Raw genomic sequence first — 23,312 nt, forward strand, 5'->3', positions numbered from 1 at the left:
AGTCTGCAGTGGCAGTCCTGTGTAAGAATTGTCTGAGCTCCCTATGGTTGGCAAAAGAAATGCTGCAGCCGGTAGGGATCTCCTGGAAACCCAATACCCTGGGTACCTAGATACCATATACTAGGGAATTATAAGGGTGTTCCAGTGTGGCAATCAGAAGTGGTAAAATTAGTCACTAGCCTGCAGTGACAATTTTAAAAACAGAGAGAGCATAAACACTGAGGTTCTGGTTAGCAGAGCCTCAGTGATACAGTTAGGCACCACACAGGGAACACATGCAGGGCATACTTTATGAGCACTGGGGTCCTGGCTAGCAGGATCCCAGTGGCACAGGCAAAAACAAACATACATATAAGTAAAAAATGGGGGTAACATGCCAGGCACGATAGTACTTTCCTACAGGCCTGGCCTAGGCAAGGCAGGATTTCACATTCAAAGAGACTTTACTTTGAAGTATGCCTACTTCAAAAAAGAAATTGGGTATAAGAAGGGCACCCAAAACCTCAGACTTTAGAACACTTCTGGAAACAGGAGGAACCTCTGCCTGGAGAAGAGCTGAAGAGCTGAGGAAGAAGAGCTGCCCTGCCTGTGACTGTGATTTGTAGAGCTATCCTGCAGTTGCTGCTTCTGCCAGTGTAAGAGGGCAAAGACTGGGCTTTGTGTGCCTTCCATCTTGAGAAGAAATCTCCAAGGACTTGATTTAGAGCTTGCCTCCTGTTGTTTGAAGTCTCAGGGACAGCAAAGACTTCTCTCTGCCAGCACCTGGAGTCTGTGGAGAGACTCCTGCTCTGACAAGTGGTGCCCTATTCATTCCCTGTGCCCTTGAATGGAAAGCTGGTGGAAATTCAAGAAAATCGACTTCGGACGACTTCGGACCGATGCCGCTGCTGAATCCGGTGATGCCGCCTGCACCCGACTCCGTGATCTTCGCTGGAACACGGCGACCTTTGCAGGCCTGACATCACTGCAGCGCCGCTGAAGTCCATGACTCCGTGTAAGTCACCGCACCACGTCGTGACCGACGCCGCTTGAAGTGCGCAGATTCAATGTTTCGCCCAGATGCCGCGATCCCCGACTTCGGTGTCGGATTATTGGGAACGACTCTGTTACGACACTGTGTTAACACCTCATCGAAGCATTTTGTGTTTCTAAGTGCTGTTTTTTAGTTTAATCATTACAAATTCATAACTTGACTTGTGTATGTCGGATTTTTGTCGTTTTGGTCTTGTTTTGTTTAGATAAATATTTCCTATTTTTCTAAACCTATTTTTGTCATTTTGTAGTGTTTTCATTAAGTTACTGTGTGTGTTGGTCCAAATACTTTACACCTAGCACTCTGAAGTTAAGCCTGCTGCTCTGCCAAGCTACCAAGGGGGTAAGCAGTGGTTAGCTGAGGGTGATTCTCTTTTACCCTGACTAGAGTGAGGTTCCTTGCTTGAACAGGGGGTAACCTGACAATCAACGAAAGACCCCATTTCTATCACACACAATAACATAACATGCTATCTCTCACCATAACCTGCCTGCTTGTAAGCTGCTTAATTATTGTTTGCAATGGTGACTAGCTAGTGCAGACAATAACTAGCTCAAAATGATCCTAAAAAGAAGTACAAATAATTTTTTGCCAGCTTCAAATATCACATGTTTGGTGTTCAAAATATCAATATTGATAATCTTTACAATGTGATTGTAAAACCACTTTGGGGAATACTTATGTCAGCAATGAAGAGAGCTTCACGTTGTTGTTTGGCTTTTACGAACCACATCCAAAAGAAATTTTGTCGGTAAATCTGATTTCTTACGTTTTTCTATGAGTGGTTATGGCTCTATCAAATATTTCTCATAAATCTCACAGCGATAGTGTCTGATTTATAATAATGAAAAGTCATATAAAGAAGGAAAAATACTTTCAAAGCTACAATATGCCCAACATATCAAGGTTTGTCTCCTCTTCTACTTTAAACTATACATCCACATGTCAGTGACTTTAAAGTTTCTTCCACTGACTAACTAAAGAAACAGTATGCTTAAAAAACTAGGGGCATATTTCTGAGCCCCTAGTGCCACTAGAGCATCACTTTTTGTGATGCTCTGGTGGCACTATGCCCTGTGCCATATTTACAAGGTGGCATTAAGCCACTTTTTTTGGCTTAATGCACCTTGTAAATATGGCCGCTTCACATGTAGCACTTTGCGTGGAAGGGGTGTGCAAAGCTGCCTCAGATTTACGATTTTTTGTAAACCTGAGGCATTGCCAATATCTAACGACACTCCAGGGGTGGCGTTAGCAAGGTGCAACGAAAAGTATTCCTCCTCGTTTTTTGCTTTTTCTATGTGTGCTGCAAAATGCCAGACATAATTGTTTATGTGCGGGAAGGTGTCTCTTCCGGCACATAAACATTCATTTCAAAATGACAATTTGGCACTTCTGTGCGAAATAGCACAGGAGTGCGAAATAGCCATTAGGGATTGTTTATGTGCAGGAAGGGACACCTTCCCACACAGAAACAATCAAACTCCCCAGCACAGTTATCCTTGCACGATGGTGCAAAGATGCCTGCATTGATGCTAGACAGCTCAATTTAGCACCAGCGCAGGGGACAACACAGGGGTGCACCACAATCAATTAAATACAGCGCATCCTTGCGTTGTGAAAATGATGCAGCGCAGTGCTGTCAATTTTGGCACAGCGTCACGCTCTGTCATTTTTCTTTAAATATGAGCCTTAGTCTTACCCACTAAGTATTCCTCTGCTTTTTACCTTGTTATCGGGTCGTGCTGTTTGTTGAGTGCCATCCATGAAGAAGTCTAAGATTAGGTAGTCATGATTTACTCGTGATATTAGGCCCAGATATACGAAAAATGTTGGAGAATTTCTCCATTTACAAGGAACCTTTTGTGGAAAATCAAAACGTGCCAAAGCTCATTAATTAAAAAAATACCTCGATTGAAGGAATAATAGTTTTCTTATTCAGCCCCAGGGTTAACCCTTTTCTGTTACATTCTCGATTATGTGGCTGTTTCTGGATTAATCTAGATCTCTTGATGATCAGACACCAAAGGCTGGCTGCTTTCTTAGTATCTCAAACCAATCACGATTGTTGTGATCATTCCAACAAAGGCTTTGACATTGTTCGAAGGCAGACTGGAATCCTCAGGGGCTCTACTGACTGATTGGCAGTCACAAAGGTTAATCTCTACACCATTAGCTCTATCCTCTCTCTGTGTGCTTAGAGTGTGGTGTGATGGTGTGCACTGCTTTACAAAACAATCTAAATAAGAGTAAGAAGTACCATTAAGCTAGAGAAACGCAGAGTTGTTGTTAGAAGCCACCAACCCTAGAAATATTTTCTTTTGGTATGTTTAGGTCAAGGATCCAATCTAGTTAGAATCCTTGAGATGAATGCAGCAAAAGTTACAACCATGCCCATTCTAAACACTGTTTCAGCAAGACAACTTTTAATCTGCATGAGTTTAGCAGTTTCTGCATGAATTAAGGGAAAACACTGGTAAACTCCTACTTCAATGTAGAAGTATTCACAATAAATCAGGATTTGTTGGATCATAGATCATCAAGACAGCAATGTGATGTGAAATGTGTAATTTATTTTGAGTAAAGCAAGGGAAAACTTATGAGCTATTGAAAATGAGGAATATTTAGTAAAGAACATAACATAAAGAGCAGCTCTGTGTATCACTGTTATAAGAGGATCAAAATCAGATTATGTCTATTTTCAAACACGAAGATTGTAAGCGCTTTTGCTCCGTGCTGGTAGGATATCAAGACTGTGAAGCAATGCCAGAAATTAAAACATTTTAGAGAGAAAGCCGGTGGGTAGGAAAGAGGTTTTGATTCTATCACTATGGTACGAAAAATTGTATTTTGTGATTAATTCTACCTTATAATTATATAATGAAATTAGTTGGGCCTGAGTTGCCATATGCATATGTAAAATTAACAGATGAAATATTAACAGAACTCTCTATGACTGGTTAAAGTATATAACTTTAAAGAGTCTTTCTTAGGCAGAACCAGGAGCCAGATTCATATTCTTTACCAATGATTTTACAGAGCTAAAACCGATTGTTTTAATGAACATGTATCTTATTCTACTTGCAGTGAGTCAAGCTGGAGTGGCTATTGCATCAGATATGTGTCCAGATCCTGGGGTGCCTGAGAATGGGAGGCGAACTGGCTCTGACTTCAGGTATGAATCATTTCCTTACGAGTATGATATTGCATTGTTCTAATATGGAGTTTACTAGGAGTGGGTGATAAATTCCGCTCGGTCGGCCGAGTTGGCACATTGTTGGCTACTCTGTGTTACACTTGTGATGGCCCAGTTCCGCCAGCCGCCATGTGGGAGAGTTGTATTTTCCCCTGATGTGGCTCGCTAATGGTAAGTTGGTGAGCACAATCGAGAATTGGTGTGATTTTCTAACACTAAGAGGGCACCGAGTGGGATTTTGTCACTGCGAACAGTCATGGGCTGTCGAGACTGTTTTCCGATGAGAAAGCAACCACTTGGGTAATCTACTCCAGCAGCAGCAACATCTGCTCAAGAAGCAGCACCCTCCGGTGTACTGCGTGGTGTTCACGCTCACTTTTCACTTGAAACAAGCTCCCGACACAAAAAATTAGTGGGAGCAGTGCAGAATGCCGATTTTCGTCCATTCATGGAACTCCACAAAATCTTACAGAGTTTTCATGTAACTCCACAGAATAAACCTCCACGAGTTCCGCCCACCCATGGTGTTTACTAAAATCCTACACACAATAACTGATTGCTCATAATTGCTAGACTACTCACTCCAGCACTACATGAAAATGAACAAACTTGAACAAATGAATTGCTTGTGATGTGAGTTGAAACAATTTGCAAATAATTTCAGACATAGCACCATGCTGATAAATTACGATGCTGCATATTTCGATTACAATTTAATTTAAGGGTCATATGAGAGTTTGAATCACCATGAAAATGAATCACAGGAGGTTACTGAAACTGTTACATTCAAACTTGCATTATATAGATGTTAATAAAAGTTACACTAAAAATATAATAATTTCACATCCATTTGCCATGACAATTCGTCTAGTTATTCTACTTTATTTGTTACATTTTAACAATTTTTTTTAACAGGCGTGAATATTTTTGTACTTCTTTGCTAATATAGGCAATTGTAATTTTATATAGTTGTTGAAAAAATGTAGAACCCTTAATTAATATCGCTATAATCAATGCCTCCCCTGATTAGTGTCTAGCACTTGGGGCAGATGCTGAGTGTGTGGAACAAGAATTCTTGGCATTGTCTGTTCCTTTACTGCTAGAAAAAAAAGTATGAGTCGAGGAGGGAGCACTGCTCAGGTATTCTACATGACAATATGTTCCTCCTGCCTCAAAAATGTTAGAAGACGTATTTAATATTTATGGCCAGATTCTATTTGAATTCCATGTTGTGGGCTGGTAACATGGCGAAAAAATGGCTACCTCAACACTGGAAATGGGCTGCTGGTTATGACATATTCATTGTATTAGTGAATAATTATACCTGATGATTCTTCATCAAAGCCATCACTCACCTTGATTGGCTGCCTACCTGATTCACTCCTTTCACCTTTACAGACTGAGCTATTGAGATGAGCAATTACAGTGGAAGGAACATTACCTCCTCGTCCTTCCCTTGCTTGCAGCCATTACATGTGAGGCCCTCCTGCCTCCCCACACATCAATCTCATGTAGCATTAATAAATAAAAACCCTTGCTGCCACCACTTCTCTTGTCTTTTTGTTTCTCCTTAACAGACAATTTTCGGCAATGGCGGGGCCTCAGACTGGTATACAGATCAGAGAGCATATTCGTTTAACACTGCGCAAAAGACGTGTGGGTGTTTTTATTTGTATATGGTCAATGTGAGTAGACTGCAAGTGGATGAGCCAGGTGCATGTACCAGAGGCCCCAGTGATGAAAAAGAGCTGTATTGTCTGAGTTTCACACTCTGCAGGGCAGAGGATGATTGTGGCAGCATGAGATGCCTAGACAGGGTCGGGCTGTCCCAAGGGGGCTGCGGTGCTGTTGAATGGTTAGCGGGTCACTCAATTGGAGTGATGTCATCAGAATGTCTGAGGGAAATGGAGCTTCCCAATTGAGGCAGTAATGTCCCGTCTGGGATAGCTTTTATGTATTTTCATGTCAACATGTGTAATTTGATGGTTGGAGGACTTATGTGACCTCCATTGATTACCTTGAAATACAGGTTTGTATTGGAAGGATTCATGTTTTAGGTGGTATTTTAGGAAGAGGTGGCTGCCAGATTCATTGTCTTTCTGTTTTTTTGGATGTCTACAATGTCGGGAAAAGCTCAGCAAAGAGGAATCATGTAATGTATTCCTTTTCTTCCTCTTGTTATACAGTTCTTACTAAGATAGTAGGACTGTGTATTAGGATGACAGATCTTCAAAATATAGGGACTAAATCTATCCACACCATCAGAAGCTGTCAGCCCAACTCCTGGCAAGTTCATAATGCCTCACCCGAACCTTAATGGGGTGGAAGGTGTTTATGGCAACCTGAACATGACAGTCTGATTTCCAAGGGAATAATCAAAACACATCTTAACATTTTGTTGTATTACTCAGGTATGCCTCGGCAAAACAGGAGAGAGATACAAGATACATTTTCAATACATATATTGATACCATCATAGTCTTGCATAAAGGGAATGAGCAGAGCTAATTAGGCAGATGAAACAAAGCAATGTTATCAGCAGTATGAGTACGGCAAAGAGAATAAACAATCCAGCCATGGCAAATGATTTCTATAGATTCCCACTAGTCAATAACCCTACTCTGAGTCCATAGTGAATGTACCTTCTGCCTTTGCCCAATCTAAGAGGATAGCCTTGGTCCCCAGACACGAAGAACTGAATCAGGAATCAGGATGTATTGTGAATGACAATCCATTTTGCAAACTGGAAGATCAGCACCAGCAGAGCTGCCTGTTGAACACAGCATTCGTCCTGAAACGGTCATAGCTGGAGTGCCCTTCTGCCCTTTCTGGGTCAATGCATCATTTATATAATAAAAGCCACACTTTGTTAGAGGCACAGTTCTGATGCAATAATATGTCTAGATCTTTGAGGTTCTTTCCGAACGGGCAATGCAAGCATTGGTATATCTTGTGCTGTGTTTCTAGTCTTGAACAGAATGTACTGATTATATGTCAAGAAGGACTAACTAAAACAAGAAACTCATACAATGTATTCTTAGAATATTATAATACTTATCTAAGTGTGTAAAACATCACTGTTAAAAGTGATGGCAGCTAAAATGTGTAAAGTGTAAAATACAAAACAAAGCTAAAATGGAGAACCAACCTAGGTTCCAAATGGCCTCATTACACTCTGATGATGAAGTCCCCGATTCAAGCCAAGGTGGCAGCTGGTGGTGGGGCTGCTTCTGGGTCATTACATCCTCTGCTATCTCAATTGGAGGTACCGGATATGAGTGAGGTGCTGATATCTAAGGCTTTAGAAGGGATTCTTCTTCTGCGGACTCTGAACGCCCTTCAACATCTTCAGAGAGAAAGGAAATGTTGGACACCTTATCTCATGTTTGTGAGACTTTCAGATTTCACCTTTTCTGTCTAGCTAAAGAGTAGGAGGCCTTATTTCCACCGTTTTCTAAACTTTGAGCTATGGTTATGCCTTTTCATGGTGCAATTATAGGCACAGGCATATCAGAGGGGAAGAAGGTGGATAAAGTTTCAGTTCCATGATTTTTGGAGAAGCTTTACATGTTGGAAGGCGATGAGGTTCTTCCACATAATATTAAGATGGGCTCTATTCTGGCTACCCTTATTGGTAAGACAACAATTAACCATGAGGATTGTTCTCCTACTGACTCTGCCTTGATGCTACTACGAAGAAGGATTTTGCTGCAAAAATATGGCACTAAGGGCTAGTTTATATGTGGCATATACAGCTCAGTCTGTTATTAAGCACTTTGACTTGTTGGCAGTGGTGATTCAGGAGGAGTGTGATTGTTCAGAACTGTTAGCTCACATGGAGCAACATACCCGTCTGTTGCAGATATTCTTTCAGCCACAATCACAGCAACAGCTATGTCTTAAGGATCTTTGGTGGCAGCCAGGCATTACCTATGGATGAGGGATTGGAAAACAGAGGCGGTTGAAAAAGACTGCTCTGATGAAGATTTTTTTTCAAGGGAAAATGTTGTTTGGTCAATAATTGGATGGTATGATTTCTAAGGCCATCAAAGATTGAAAGCATTCTCTTTATAAAAGCATATTGTCTTATAGGAGATTTTGGGATGAGTGATCCAGGTCATCCCCTCATAAGGACTTCAAACCATACTCTGCCTGCAAACAAAAGCATCAGCCTAGACTTTTTTTCCAAAGAATAATTCTAAAAAGAAGGGTCCAGTTCAGAAGCATTCTGAGAATTATGGTGAGGCAAGAGAAATTCCAGTTAGAGAGAGGCTGCCATGCAACAGGATGCCACAGAAAAGTGGGCCCTCAACATTGTCAGCAATGGCTATCAATAGAATTTTGGAAACCCCATCTAAAAACTGGAGAAAATGTTACACATTTGCCATCACAAGGTCCGAAGCATCTAGCTCTACTTCAGGGTGTGCATCTGTTGCTCAGCAAAAAGGCAATCAGTCCTATCCTTCCAGAAGAAAGGGGAAAATAGGCATATTCAAATCTGTTTTGGGTCAAGAAGGCTCCAAGGGATTACCATCTCATTCTGGATTTGAAATGGGTTAATGCTTAGATCCAAATGCTTTGTTTTCGGATGGTGACCCTGCAGGTGATTCTTCCTTTGATAAGAACATGGGATTGGTTGGTGTCCCTACATCTAGAAGACGCGCATCTTCATGTACCCGTCAAGACTTTACACCAAATGTATTTGCAGTTTGCCCTGAAGATTGATCACCATCAGTTCTGAGTTCTCTCTTTCAGTCTCAAGTCATCCTCGAGAGTGTTCACTATGGTGCTGGCAACCCTGGTGAAGTGATCACTATGATTGTTAGCAACCCTGGTGGTGGTGCTTCACTCCAAAGGAATTTTTGTTCACCCTTATCACAACGACTGGTTGATTCAGGTTCCATGTGCAGATTTGCAGTTGGACCATAAAAACAGGGAGTTGGAGATTCTTCAAGCACATGATTTTTTTGTCAATTGGTAAAAATCAATTTTAAGGACACAAGACCTAACATTCTTTGGAGCTCATTTTCTAATCTTTCTAGGTCAGGCTTGTCTTTCAGCAGTTCTGGTTGCCAAATATCAGGGTCATATTATAAGCAGTGAAGGGGTGGGCTAGTGGCTCAGGCTATGGGGAGATAAGGCATCTACAATCTTTTTGGCGCAATGGGCACTGTTCAATCTATAACAATTGGTCACCTGGATTCTTCTTCAGAATAACAGTTTCTTTGCCTCTCACTCAGCAAGTAGGAAGAGACCTGGCATAGTGGTTAAACTATTGCAGTGTGTGCAATTGGATCTGCCAGAATCTTCAATATTCACCACAGATGTCTGTTAGTCATGCCTTGTAGGCTCAGATGTTTTGGACTCACTCCAACGCAATAAGTGCTTCAAATTGGCAGGAGCTCGAAGCATTGAGAAGGGCACTTCTGGTCTTCACTTCTCAGTTCCAGGGGAGAGCAGTTCTAGCGACAACAGATAGTCACAGCCAAGGTTTTTGTGAAAAGACAGGAGAGACTCAGTCTAGGACTCTGAGTCAGATTTCGCACAAGATTCTTTTCTGTCTCTAAGGTCAATTCACATGCAGGGAACCTCAACTGTAAGAGTTGATTCTCTCACCAAGGAGATTCCTTCTTCTCTGGAACTTCCCCTGGCTAAGAGGGTGTAATCTCTGTTGATTACATGGTAGATTTGTTTGCATCACAAATCAGCACCAAGGTTCAAAGATTCTGTGCCAAGGAGAGGCATATTCAGGCTTGGGCTTTGGGTGCACTATCCTGTCAATGACCAGAAGCTCTGATTTATGCCTTTTCTCCGTTTTCACTTAACAGACCTTTTCTTGTGAGTTTGAAGTTGAGGGCCAATATGTTTCTGGTTGCTTCTTGGTGGCCACAGGCCAATTGGTTTCATTTATTGTTAATGATGCAGATGGCTCAGGAATAGCCTCTCTCACTCGTTCCATCACCTCTGGACTTCTCGCTATTGAGGGTAAAGAGTCTTCAGAAACTCCCTTTGGTGGCCTGGAGGTTGAAAGGAGGGAATTGAGAGATCAGGGAGTTCCAGACACCTTAGTTGATATGTTACAGGCCTCAAGGAAGTGGTTGACTCATTGTTCCTATAATAGGCACTGGAGTTTTCTTTCTAACTGGTAAGAAAAAAAGGGTCTAGATCCTACTTCTGTAAGTTTGCTGGTGGGGAATTTTTGCAGGATGCTCCTACATTGGGATTAAAGGTGGCCGCACTGAGAGTACAGTGGGCAGCAATTCCGGCATTTTGAGGGCCATGGAAACATTTGTTGGATGAGGAAGGTTTGGTGTCATGTCTCTTGAAATGGTTGTCCAGGGTCAGTTCAATCCTTTCCTTCATGTGATTGGCTGTGGGTTTGGAGTCCTTGATTCCAGCTGCTTTTGAGCCTCTGAAGGACGTTGAGTCACAGCTGATTACTCTAAAGGCATTCTTTTGGTGGTAATCACTTCAACCAGAAGGCAGGGGTAGTTTGGAGCAGTGTCTTCTAAATTTCGTTTTTGTGGATTTTTTCCTGACATGGTAGTATTGGTCGCTGTTCCTTGTTTCAAATCCCTATTTCACAATCATCAGGAGGTAATTCTCCCAGACTTTTTCCTTTCCCCTTATTTGGAGGAGGAGAGTAGGTGACATCACCTGGATTCAAGAAGGGCTCCTATTGTCTACATGCAGCAAGTGCAGCCTTTTCATAAGGTAGAACCTTTATTTGTGACCTTCGGGATGGCAAGAAAGGGAAAAAAATCAACGATGGTGACCTTGAACAGATGGATTAGGTCGGATACTACAAACGCCTATGCAGTTCAACGTCAGGTTCCACCTTTGTCTTTTCACGGTATATCTACTCGTGGTATGGCTTGTACTATGGCAGAGTTACAAGGGGCTTCTATTGGTGAGATTTGTTATGCAGCTACATGAGCTGATTCCTTAACTTTTGCAAAACATTATAGGCTTGCAAATGTTCAATGTATATCTGATGTTTTTGGCTGCAAGGTCTTATCTTCTATGAGAAAATAGAAGTGATAATTGAGTAACATTTTCATAATAAACTTGTTTGGTGCAGCAAGCATTTGTCAGTTGTTCTGTCATTGTTGTTTGCCACCTCTCGCATGTAATGGCTGCAAGCTAGATAAAGGACGCATAGGTAATATCTAAATTACTCACCGCTAACTGAATTAATCTTAGTCCATTTCTCTTGCTTGCAGCCATGGTCCTTCATGCCCTCCCTATTTTCAACAGACAGATATGGTCGGTTGGAGCTTGTTAATGACAGCAGCCGCAGCTCATCCTAATGGGCTGGGGGGCCATACCCCTTACCTTTTGGTCACCATAAAGAGTGTCTATCAGGTTAAGCAAAGGTCAGCCTGCTAGACATTCATTGTTTTTAGGTAAGAGCTAGACATGTGCTTAAATGCGCAGGGTCCTGGCTCCCTTAACTGATCTTTGCTGGGCTTGCGAAGTCATAGCTCCTGTGGGTGTGACTTCTTCAGCCTGGCAAAGCATCCCAAGGCCCCCCATGACAAGGGGGTGTGTCACTGATTGCCTCAGACCTTGGCACTTCAGTTCTAAGCCTTGAAGTGCACATGGTCCGAGTGCTGTGCATGCAGGTAAGTATGATTTTATATTTAATGTTTGATGCTTGCATGCATGTGAGCATGAATATTTGGAAAACAATATTGTGAATGGATGTGTGTGCCATGCCCCTCACCTTTTGGTCATCATAAAGAGTGTCTGTCAGGTTAAGCAAAGGTCAGCCTGACAGACATTCTTTGTTTTTAGGTCAGTGCTAGATGAGCAGGGTCCTGGCTCCCTTAACTGATCTTTGCTGGGCTGGCGGAGTCACAGCTCCTGTGGGTGTGACCTCTTCAGCCTGGCAAAGCATCTCAAGGCCCCCCCATGACAAGGGGACATGTCACTGATTGCCTCAGACCTGGGCACTTCAGTTCTAAGCCTTGAAGTGCCCAGGGCCGAGTATCATTCAGTGACACCTCATCACAGAGCAGGGTGGGGTCAGCAGTCTCACTGACCCCATCCAACTTTATGATGAATGAAGGACTGCTGCCTTCCCTCATTGGCTGACCTTACATCAGCCAATGAGGGAAGGCAACAGTCCCAGCCCTCCTGGGATCATCAAGTCCGAGTGCTGTGCATGCAGGTAAGTATAATTTAATTTTTAATGTTTGATTCTTGCATGCATGTGAGCATGAATATTTGGGAATCAATGTTGTGAATGGATGTGTGTGCATGCATGTGTGGATGTATGAGTGTGTTTTACTGGTTGTCTGCGTTTCTGCCCAAAACGCCTCCCTATCTGCTACAGGTACAGGCTGTCAATGAATGACAGGAGACATGGCGGGCAGGCATTTATATTTGTTAACTCTATGTGGGATTGATGTCTGAAGAGGCAGAAGGTCCATGCATTTAATGGCTGCAAGAGAAGAAATTGGACTCAGAGTAATGGAATTACTGATAAGTAATTTAGACAGGACTGTCCACGCACTGGGAACACCTTGTTGGGAATGCTGCATAAGAACAAAATAATTGTATTTTTGATGTCGAAAGGGGTTATTTGCTAGTACATTGCTACTTATAAAGTGGTTTCAGGGACAAAAGCTGCCTCTAAATGGATGTAACACACATTTTAATTATTAAAAACCAGATGAAACATGAATGTCTAAATAAAATTAGAGCAGAAATCGAAATTGCATCAACAGGTTCAATAATGGTGCTGATAGCGGGGCATTATCTAACAACACCACAATCATATCATGATATAATACCTGTCACTGGCTGAATGTCTGACTGAATGTCTGAATGATTGTCAATGAGGGGGTGTTTTGCAAAAAACGCAGGCAACTTGTAATTTAAATGCAACAAAAACAGTGTGCTACAGGAGAAGCCTAAGGATTGCAGGCATGTCAGATAAATAAATCATAGTGCAAAGGATTTATTCAATTTCTAGTACCATAAAACACGCTGCTCGACATTTCATTGAAAAGCAAAAACAGCTCTTTTTCAGCTCCTGAGGCTGTGTTTGCTAAAACCAAATTCCTCTTCAGTAAACAGCAGAGGGATTTGGAGCATGTGTGTTGAGGATAGAATGTTTCTGTCCTCTGCAAACAAGCACCGGTGCGCATGATGGAATCGGTCCTTCATGCACAAAGAGGGGGTTAAGTCAAATCAATATATCTAACCCCATTTCCTTGTAGAAATTTAAAAAATACTTTTTGTTCAATTCAGTCTAATAAACAACAGGTAATCTTTGACATTGTATTTGTTGTGTATGTCAGTGGTTCTTCACTGTTTGACTTCAGTGGACACTCACTCATCATTTCTAGAACCCGAGGACCACCACAGGATATTTGGAATTCAGGGACTGCAACAGTGTTATTACTATTGGCCAGGGTTCCCGGCCTAATCTTTCAATGATTTCAACCCAAAAACAATACACAAAAAATACAGAAACGTATTCATCAAACAAATACACAAATTATAAAATATTTATTTAGTTCACAAACAAATGTAAAAATAAACCTTAATTTTAGTTTTAATGGAGAGGTTGGAGCCTTTATACACTCAAATGAAGCCACTCATTGTCCATATTATATTCTATTTGATGCACTTGCACTGTCCCCACAAATCAATCTTACCACAGTAACTTGATTTTTAGCCCCCATTTCAAAATGACTTCACATTTACAAATGATTTAGAAATGCCAATCGTCTGTTTGATTCTTTGTTTATATACTATTTACTAATTTGTTAATAACTTAATTTTTCTAAGCAGTCACCCCTTGTGTATGTTCTGTGGTTCCAAGGGGTTCTCTGACCACTGTTTAAGAAACTCTAGTCTATGTGATTTAGTAGACAACAAAGTCCAGTGTGTTATCTAATATTGTTTAATAATTTCAGTAATGAAATCCAAAATGTTTGTGTTTCAACATACCATTTTGTTGTAAGCATTTATATTTGTTAAATGATTTAGAATGCCCAATCAGAAGCCATGACTGACCGGGACCTAGGCATTATGTTAGGTATACTGCAGCAGAGCGGAAGACAGCTACAGCAAGTGGTTTGTCGCTGTCAAAGTTTTTTCAGTTCTGACCTAGTCAACTTTTGCAAATTGACATCTTCCAGGAGGGCAAGGATCTTGTCCAGTCATAATCTACTCACTTCTTCATGAGATGCTACTGAAGCTGTATGCTTTGAAGAGAAAAAGCTCTGAGCAGTAAATTCCAAATTTGGTACACACCTCAGTGCTCTTGTCAGAAAGATGCTTTTCAGGCCTTCACTGGTGAAGGTTTATTTATTTATTCTGCTTTATGGAGTTTGAAAACGTTAGCGGTCCAGTCAAAATGGGATAACCCTGCTGTGAAGATCCACATCTCTTGAAGAATTAACAATTTTTTAAGTCCCACTTTTTCCCAACTTTTTGGAATAGCTCCTCTTGGTTACTTCTAAGGCTCTCATAACTTCACAGTCAGCACTTAGGGGCCAGGACGCCAGCAGATGTCACCAAAAAGCTCCAGACCAGGTCCATTTGCAACTGGTTATCTGATTACTTTAGGAAAAGAGCCTCTTACGTCTTTTGATGTGCCTGTAGCAACACATGAGATCAGCCAAATTACCCTTGGAGTCCACATTGGATTCTAGCATACAAATGGTAGCAGGTCCTGCATTTCACATCTCTACACAGTTTATGACAATAGGTTCAGTCCACTTCTGTTCTTCCACTGGTCTGGATGTGTTCTTAGAAAGGGAGGATGAAGTTCCATTTTGTACAATCACAAGCTAGTTGGTGGCGGTGACTCTTGGACAGTAGTCCCTAACCAAAGGGAAACAAAATCCCAAAGGCAGACCTCAAACGCATCATGTTTGCTTATTGCAAACTATCCACAGTGCACTATTCTTAGAGAAATGAAACATGGCTAAACCGTTTTGCCCGTGAAGGAGCCATGTGGCCCAGTTTGGAATGTGCCTAGAGAAATGAACAGTCCCCTGCTACACAACCACAAAACTCATTTTAGAAGAAGCTTCCCTTCCCACTGGAATGGAGCAACACTGGCTACAGATGGCCCTGGAATTAAATGACTCCTCTTTCTCCTGACTCACTTTTCAAAGTAAAATTTGAATGAAACGAAAACATAATAAGCAAAAAGAGTTAAAATTAAGTAAAATTGGATAAGGGGAATATCTTAATGCAGCTCATAAAAGTAAAGCCCTGGTTTTAAGTCTGTTTGTGATTGACTGGAACACAGGCACTATTTTAGGCTAGCTTAGATGGAGCAGAGATCTGACACAATCCAGGTCAGCCTGGTCAAGGCAGGAAGTGGTATTCCACAAGGCTCAGTCCCGCTTAAGAAGCTTTATGCACAGCAAAAAGGTCTGAGCAGGACAAGTATAGTTGTATTGAATTTGGTGGCCCTTTCCTGGCAAAACTTGGCCCCTTGGCGCTGTCCTCTAGAGATAAAGACATGACTACGCTCTACTTTTCTCCAGATGCTGAAACAGTTATGTCTGACCACTTCTGCAGCTCCTAAGTCCTCATGGCAGGCTTCTGGGACCCCAAAGTCTCTGTTCAATCTCCTGAATGGACCAGACATCTGTAATCAGCTGGGTCCTGAGGGAGCCAAGTTTTTTTTCTGCTTTGTGTCTCTTGTCACTTAGAAAGCGGTCGCAGTCTTCATTTATTTTCAGGTCTTGTCTTCTCGGGTCCAGTGATGCTCCAAGGAGGGGTTGTGAGGTAACAGTTTTAACTCATGTATTAATCACTGATTAGAGAATGTTTCTCACCCAATCGCATATATAATCCATGTGCCTATTTTTATTTATTTTTTATCCCAGAAGTGCAAAATCTAAAACGGCTAACACCTGCTTCCATCAGAATCAGGTCTGGGCCTCCCTTATCCACTCCTCTGTTCAGTTGTTAATTCCTCCCTAGGTCAGGACTAATAATATTTCCACCTGCCCTGCTGAAACTGGTGCTGGAATGTTTAGGAGGGCCCTTGGATTAATAGGAACATATCCTGTCAGTCTCATTAGTATGAGAGGTACCTTCTTCTACCAATTGTTCTGACCCACTCCCTGATGGCTAATCGCTGTTAAGTGGTCAGTTGTATACAGCTCCTCTGACTTTTAGGGCCCAGACACAATTCCTTTGTTCTCAGGAGAGATCTGTTTTAACTCCATCTAGGAATGTATATCGGGCAACTATAATTAATGTCAAAATTAGTTTTAAGTATGGTTAGGTTCAGGCAGCACAACATACATTTTTATAGATATACATGTCAACTTAAGTAAACCAAAATTTAGTTTCACCATTATATTAGATATTCAGAACTAAGTGGTGAATAGATTTGAATCTTTTTGTTAGCATTTTTCAATAGAAACAAGAAAATAGGGGTTTTAATCATACCTAGTACTTTTCATAGACAGTAGTTTCACCAGCAGAATACCTGTTAGTGCACCCTATTTACAAAATGTATTCTACCTCTTTTTATATGATAAGCCCCCAGCCATGTTGACTTACAAAGTACACTTTGGGGTAAGAATATATGTTATTATCCTGGAAAGGCACTTTTTCTTTCCATCTGTCAATGTATTGATCTTTTTTTCAATTTGGTTATATGTGGGAGATGTACATAGACACTGCAGCCCATATGTGACCTTTAGGAGTAATCCTGTCACAACATGAACGTATGAACTGTAGGGGCTCTCTAATCGTCAGTTGACTGATATCCAGTCCTGCTACTCATTTTCAAAAGGCTGAGGTTGCATCCCATCCGATGTGGAGGAACAACTGCCCAGATAGAACTGGATTTCCATCAACAATTAGGGAGTGCTTGCTGAACACAGACATGTGCTTAGGGAGCTCTTCCTGTAAACGTTAGGAGACATCAGGGTATACTTTTTCAGAATTTTCAAAAAGTAAGACTTATGTTTTAGCATCTATAGGACAGGGAAAAGGTACCAAAGCTCACTGGCACAAGTAAGACCTCACCTGTTTAGTATTTATTGTTTGGAACACTTGCAAATTATTCAAGAAAAGTTCAGGGCTTCCACATGGCCATCAAAAAGTAGTTTCGGCCCCTTTAAGCTGTTGTTGGTGTCAGCCTCTAATTTTCCCGAGTTAAGGTTTCTGAGAACAAAATGGAAAGAAAGGGGCATATTTATGAGAGCTTTGTGTCATGCTTGCACCACGCAATGTAGTACATGTGTGACACAAACCTCTAAATCAGATTTTTTTAACCATGCACAGCCATGTTGCGTGGATTTGAATGGCTTAGAAAAATCTGGAGTACCGCAAGGCAGCCCAAATCACTGCATTGTAATAATCTGCCAAGGGAGGCATTCCATGGGCGTTGTGTTGGTGTTTTCATTCAACTCCCATGATTTGTGATGCATTCCCAGATTTACCAAACTTGTAAACCTGGGACTGTGCTAAAAGTATATGCCTCCTTAGGAGAGGCATAACAATAAAATATATCTTTGTTTCTCCTCATTACTTCCTGTTGCACTGAGTTTTGCCTGAGCATTACGCCCAGATTTTTTGCTTTTCAGATCACCCTGAATTTAGATTTTTTTTAATTTATTTTTTACTGTAGTGAGTCTCACCACCGGTGTGTCACCCATGGTAATCACACGGTAAATGCACTGTATCTTTTTACCATCAGTGTCCAACTTTTAAGATAAGGCTGCTGTGATGCAGCAAGGTGTGTGTGAGCTGCACCTAGGAGACTTGTGTCGCTCACAGCCTGGTAACAGCGCACAGGTACCCTGGTACAGTGGGGATTCTGCAGGATTAGGTTTCATGAGGCTTCATGAGGGTACTTTACACTATTAGGAAAAGTCAGTGTGCTTTATTGTTTTAATCATAGTGACAATCCATTATACACACAGGAAGGTAACGGTCTTAAGTGTAGTTTCCTTCTTGGCCTACAGAGACCATTGTTGTCTTGAATTGGAGTGTAACTTGTGCAAGAAAACCAAACTTGTAACTTCCAAAATTATAACTGTACATCTTGTGGGTCATTCAGACTTTCCATGTTTCCTTGGCTCAGCTCAGGATCAGAGCCCAGGCCTTTAGTTACCCTGCTGTGCCAGTGATTATTTCTTTCTCCAGCAGGAGGAACGAAGGCTGCCCTCAATCAAAAGGAGGAATTAGCACTACTTCTCCTAACTCCTGAGGAGGAAAGGGGTGGGGTGGAATGATCTGTATTATTCGCCCAGCTGTCACACTGCACCAGGGATGGGCCTGCCATGCCCACAGAACAAATGAGTGACTGTACAACTTGAAACAAATCACTGAGGGGCCTCCTTTGAAAGTCTAGTGTGCAAGAATCTAACAGTGATGTGAGTGAGGGGTGGAGCTGAGACCCCAGGAGCTGATGTGACCAGTGGCTCCTGGATGGTACAATTTTGAATAGTCTTAACATGATGTGCAGGAGTGAAAAGGTGATGTGGCACCGCAGGACTGTCTTCTCAAACCTTCCTCTCCCTTTTAGAAACCTTTACACACTCAGAACACAGGACTCTATACTGTTGATCCCAGGACCAGGTGGTCTCCCCAGGGGCCAGTGAGGATGGCCCCCTTGATCCCCCTGAGGACCAGTTGGGGGAATCACTGGACTTTTCTGCACCCACCAACAAAGTCACAAAGGAGAACTGGCACAGGGAGTCAGAATGAGCAGCTTTCAGAGGACTTCTCCACTTTGGAGGTGAGGAGGGCTATTGCAACTGCCCCTGGCGGATCTAGTTCACTACAAAGAGTAAAATGAGCCCAGCATAGTCCACATCAGCCCAACTGGGCCTGAGTTATGGCATTTTAAAGTTTGGCAACCTTTGACCTACTTTCCTGCCTGAGAGCATGTGGGGTCTGCTGCCATGCTGATAGTTTCTCCAGTGGTGGACCAGGGCCCCAAGGATGTCACAAGCTGGATTTACCTTATTGGGGGAGTGGTAGTTTGTGGGGCCCTCTCCTCATGTTCCTATGTCACTCAGGGGCCCTATTCCCTTGGCGGAGTTATGACAAAGAGGGTCAGGACCCCATCCGCAGACCCTCATCACTGCAACAATGTGGGGAGGTGCTGTTGCAATACCTCCACTGAGCCAAGAAGGGCCCAGGACCCCATCCCTGGAACCTGAGATGATGCAGGAGGTGGCCTTTACAACTCACGTCTGCCTGCTGGAGCGGACAAACACACACAAGCTCTGCCATCTCCTGCAGTAACATGCAGTGGTGTTGCTGGCCTGGGGAGCCGGCAAGGGCAACCTGGGGTGGGCTTTCTGTGCTGCCCTCCAATGATGGCAAACTCTGGGGTGCTTTAATCATAACGCCTTTTCCTCAGCTCAGTAGGAGAGCTGATACTATGATGTTCACTGCTTTTCAGAGACTAGTCTGATAATTCTTTGCGGGTATTATACTTTACTAGCATTGTCACCCATATCTCAGCCTGTGGTGGTCCAAGGATGATGGGAGTACCACCGAATTGTCCAGCACAACATGCTCTTTCTCCTAAGGTCACCTTCTAGATCCCAACCCTAAGTTGGGGGACCCCCAAATCATCACCTTCCCACTGTTCAATGCATTTTTAAGCTTTCCCATGGTTGGAGTATTTCCTTTATAGCTGGGAGTAATTTTCCTCTAGGAACCTTGTGTATGGTAGCATTCTGGAAGGCCAAAAAATGTGTAATGCACTATTCATGTGGTTACGTCCTATAAGGCTGATTGTGTGGTTATACTGCAATGCTTTTTCACCATGCTGTTTTAATTTGTTGCCCTCTAGCGGTTATTCTGATCACTACAGTTTAATGTCAAATAAAAAAGAATGCACAAACACAATTCTTCATTGGGTTTTCATGATGAGTGCATATGTTTTATTGATTTATTCACATCACAGTTATGACAATAATTCATGCCAAAGTAATGTAGTGACTGTTGAAACTCACTTGATATGTTTGGGTGACCCCTTTAGGGATTCGTCAATGATTGACAATGTCATCTATGGTATGTTCCATCGGCTAATGTATATTTGTAAATGAATGTTGTTAGACTTGACATCCTTTGCGTGGTCTCCCCTAACTTTTTGCCTCTGTTTCCCAGGTTGTTGTTGTGTGCTGGACTCCGTTTTTGCTGTTTTTGTTACTCTGGGCACTTTACCACTGCTATCCAGTGCAAAAGTGCAAGTGCTGCTATGTAAAGTGTATGTGTAATTGGCTTCCCATGATTGGCAGTGTATGGGTAAGGTAGGACATATAATAATGTGTGTTATATGTCCTGACAGTGAAATACTGCCAAATTCGATTTTCACTGCAGTAAGGCCTATCTCGCTCATAGGTTAACATGGGGGGTGCCTTTATATATGATTACAGCGTAGATTTCCTTTGGGAGCAGATAGACATGTGGGGTTTGGGGCCTCTGAACTCACAATTTAAAAATACATCTTTTAGTGAAGTTGGTTTTGCGATTGTGTGTTTGAAAATGCCACTTTTAGAAATTAGGCATTTTCTTGCTTAACCCATTCTGTGACTGTTTGTGGATTCCCTGTCTGGGTTAGTTTTACAGTTGGGATGATTGCACCTCACACTAAACAGTGACACCAAGGGAGCTGGGGTGCAGCCTGCATTTCCTGATGAGCCATCTGTGCTAGGACGGAGGGTAGAGTGGTCACTTCCACCTGAAAGGGCAGTGCCTGCCCTCACACAATGCAGTCTCCATCCCCCTGATGAGTGACTCTGGCCTGGCCAAGGCAGGATTTCACATTCAAGAGAGACTTTGCTTTGAAGTAGGCCTACTTCAAAGGAGAAATTGGGTATAAGAAGAGCACCCAAAACCACAGACTTTAGAACACTTCTGGAAACCAAGAGGAACCTCTGCCTGGAGAAGAACTGAAGAGTTGAGGAAGAAGAGCTGCCCTGCCTGTGATTCTGCTTTGTGGAGCTATCCTGCTTCTGCCAGAGTAAGAGGGCAAAGATTGGACTTTGTGTGCTTTCCATCTTGTGAAGATCTCCAAGGGCTTGATTTAGAGCTTGCCTGCTGTTGTTTGAAGTCTCAGGGACAGCAAAGACTTCTCCATGCCAGCACCTGGAGTCTCTGGAGAGACTCCTACTCTGCCAAGTGGTGCCTATCCAGTTCCCGGGACCCTGAAAGGAGAAGCTGGCAGCCTGAGAGGAAGAAATCCACGGACAGAACGCTGTGCGGGGAAAAGATAGGCGCGACTCCGATCTGCGGCTGGAAAATCAATGCACCGCTGGCTTCGCAGCTGAAAATCAACGCTCACCTGCAATGCGACCAAAGAATCGATGCACGGAGCTGGAGAAACGACGCACAGCATCGCTGATGGAGGCTGGTGAGATCTCAACCCGCACTTTAGTAGTTTTTGGATCATCGTGCGGCTGGATTTCCGACGCAAGTACCGCTGGGTGTGTAAAAACAACGCAAGGCCTGCCCGGATCCGAGAGTGCTGACCGGATTGGTGCATTGCTTTCCTGCGGAGAGAAGAAATGACGTGCCCGACACAATGAAAGGAGAAACGACGCAAGGTCTCGCTAGTGAGTGAATTTGATGCATCGCAAGCCCTTTTTGACTCACACTCATCCCTGCGGGGTTATTTTTGTCGCACCCAAGGTATATTTTCATGCTAACAGTGTTAGTATGTGTTTAAAATTACATGAAGACTCTTTTTGCATTTTCAGTGATAACCTGACTTATGCATAGTGGATTTTTGTAATTTTGGTCGTGTTTTGTTTAGATAAATATTTTCTTTTTTCTAAACCTGTATTGTGTCATTTTGTATTGTTTTCATTAAGTGACTGTGTGTGTTGGTACAGATACACCTAGCATTCTGAAGTTAGGCCTACTGCTCATGCCAAGCTACCAAGGGGGTACGCAGAGGTTAGCTGAGGGTGATTATCTTTTACCCTGAATAGAGTGAGGGTCCTTGCTTGGACAGGGGGTAACCTGACTGCCAACCAAAGACCCCATTTCTATCAGTTTTGTTCATTGTTTTATTGTTTGAAACACTTTTCAGTTCTTTTGTGTCATGTAAATAAATGAAAAAGAGACAAACTCCAATACTATGGTTGTATTCATTGTGGCATTTAATCTTTCATGTCTTTCTTCCACCATCATTTTGTAAAATATATTGAACAATTAGTTGCATAGTAAAGTTGGATATTACAAAGAGGTGATGTGTTACCCATTTAATTCAAACAAAACAAATAAAAATTCCAATGTATTGGTGTTGTACATTTATAAGTAATACGTCTTTGATGAAATCAGAGCTGTTTTCACAAACCATGCATTTCCCCATTAGTCTCTGTCATTTAGAGGTTGAGACTCCACAAACTTGACACCATGGAACAAAATTATTGATGCATGACCTCAGCTGGAAACAGCAAATCCTGCACTCACAAGAAGTCTTACATCAATAACACCAATATTCTATATTAGGCAGTAACAAAACTTGAGGCTACATTACCATTGCAGGACATGGGTAGTATCTTGGACAATGTCACAACCACCATTCAGTGGTGTGCTAAAAATGTTCTTTCAACTATGTGGAGGCACATCAACATCTTCCTACACTGAACACAAATTGAAGATTTAGCCAATTTGAAAGAAGTCCAGTATGCTTTGGCTTGACATACACATGTGGTTAGAGGAAGTTTAACAACACATAATGCCTTGATGGCAACATACCTCAGAAAATAGTTCTGATGCAGTCTCACAAACGTATATTCAATCACAGTACAATCTGTCTCAGTCTAAGATCTGTCCATCTCAAGTGGGTGTCTGTCCCAGAATCAACCCATGTTCACACTTTACTTTCTAACAGCAGTATATCACTGCAAATGTCACAGCTTTGGAATGTCAAATACAGATCACATGATGAAGGAACCTGAAACAGAACAGCAAGGGACAATTACTGATCTCACACATAAAATTGTTAGGAAAACACATATACTTAGCCCAATCAAAGTTAACCCATGTCATAAACACAGTAGGAAATATAGGAAAACTCTGATCCACAAACATCTTTGCCTTTGACTTTCTTCAACTGACCAC

General features: G+C 42.2%; 1 protein-coding gene across 1 annotated transcript in view; it reads left to right on the plus strand.

The window, feature by feature from the left end:
* The window catches only part of CSMD1 (CUB and Sushi multiple domains 1), a 5,088,256-nt gene that overhangs the window by 2,460,440 nt on the left and 2,604,504 nt on the right, over positions 1-23,312 (plus strand). The window contains exon 8 of the mRNA XM_069235813.1: positions 4,121-4,208. Coding sequence (XP_069091914.1) covers positions 4,121-4,208 — 88 coding nt within the window. The remainder of the gene's footprint in view (positions 1-4,120; positions 4,209-23,312) is intronic.

Source organism: Pleurodeles waltl, chromosome 5, assembly GCF_031143425.1.
Source record: "Pleurodeles waltl isolate 20211129_DDA chromosome 5, aPleWal1.hap1.20221129, whole genome shotgun sequence".
NCBI lineage: Eukaryota > Metazoa > Chordata > Amphibia > Caudata > Salamandridae > Pleurodeles > Pleurodeles waltl.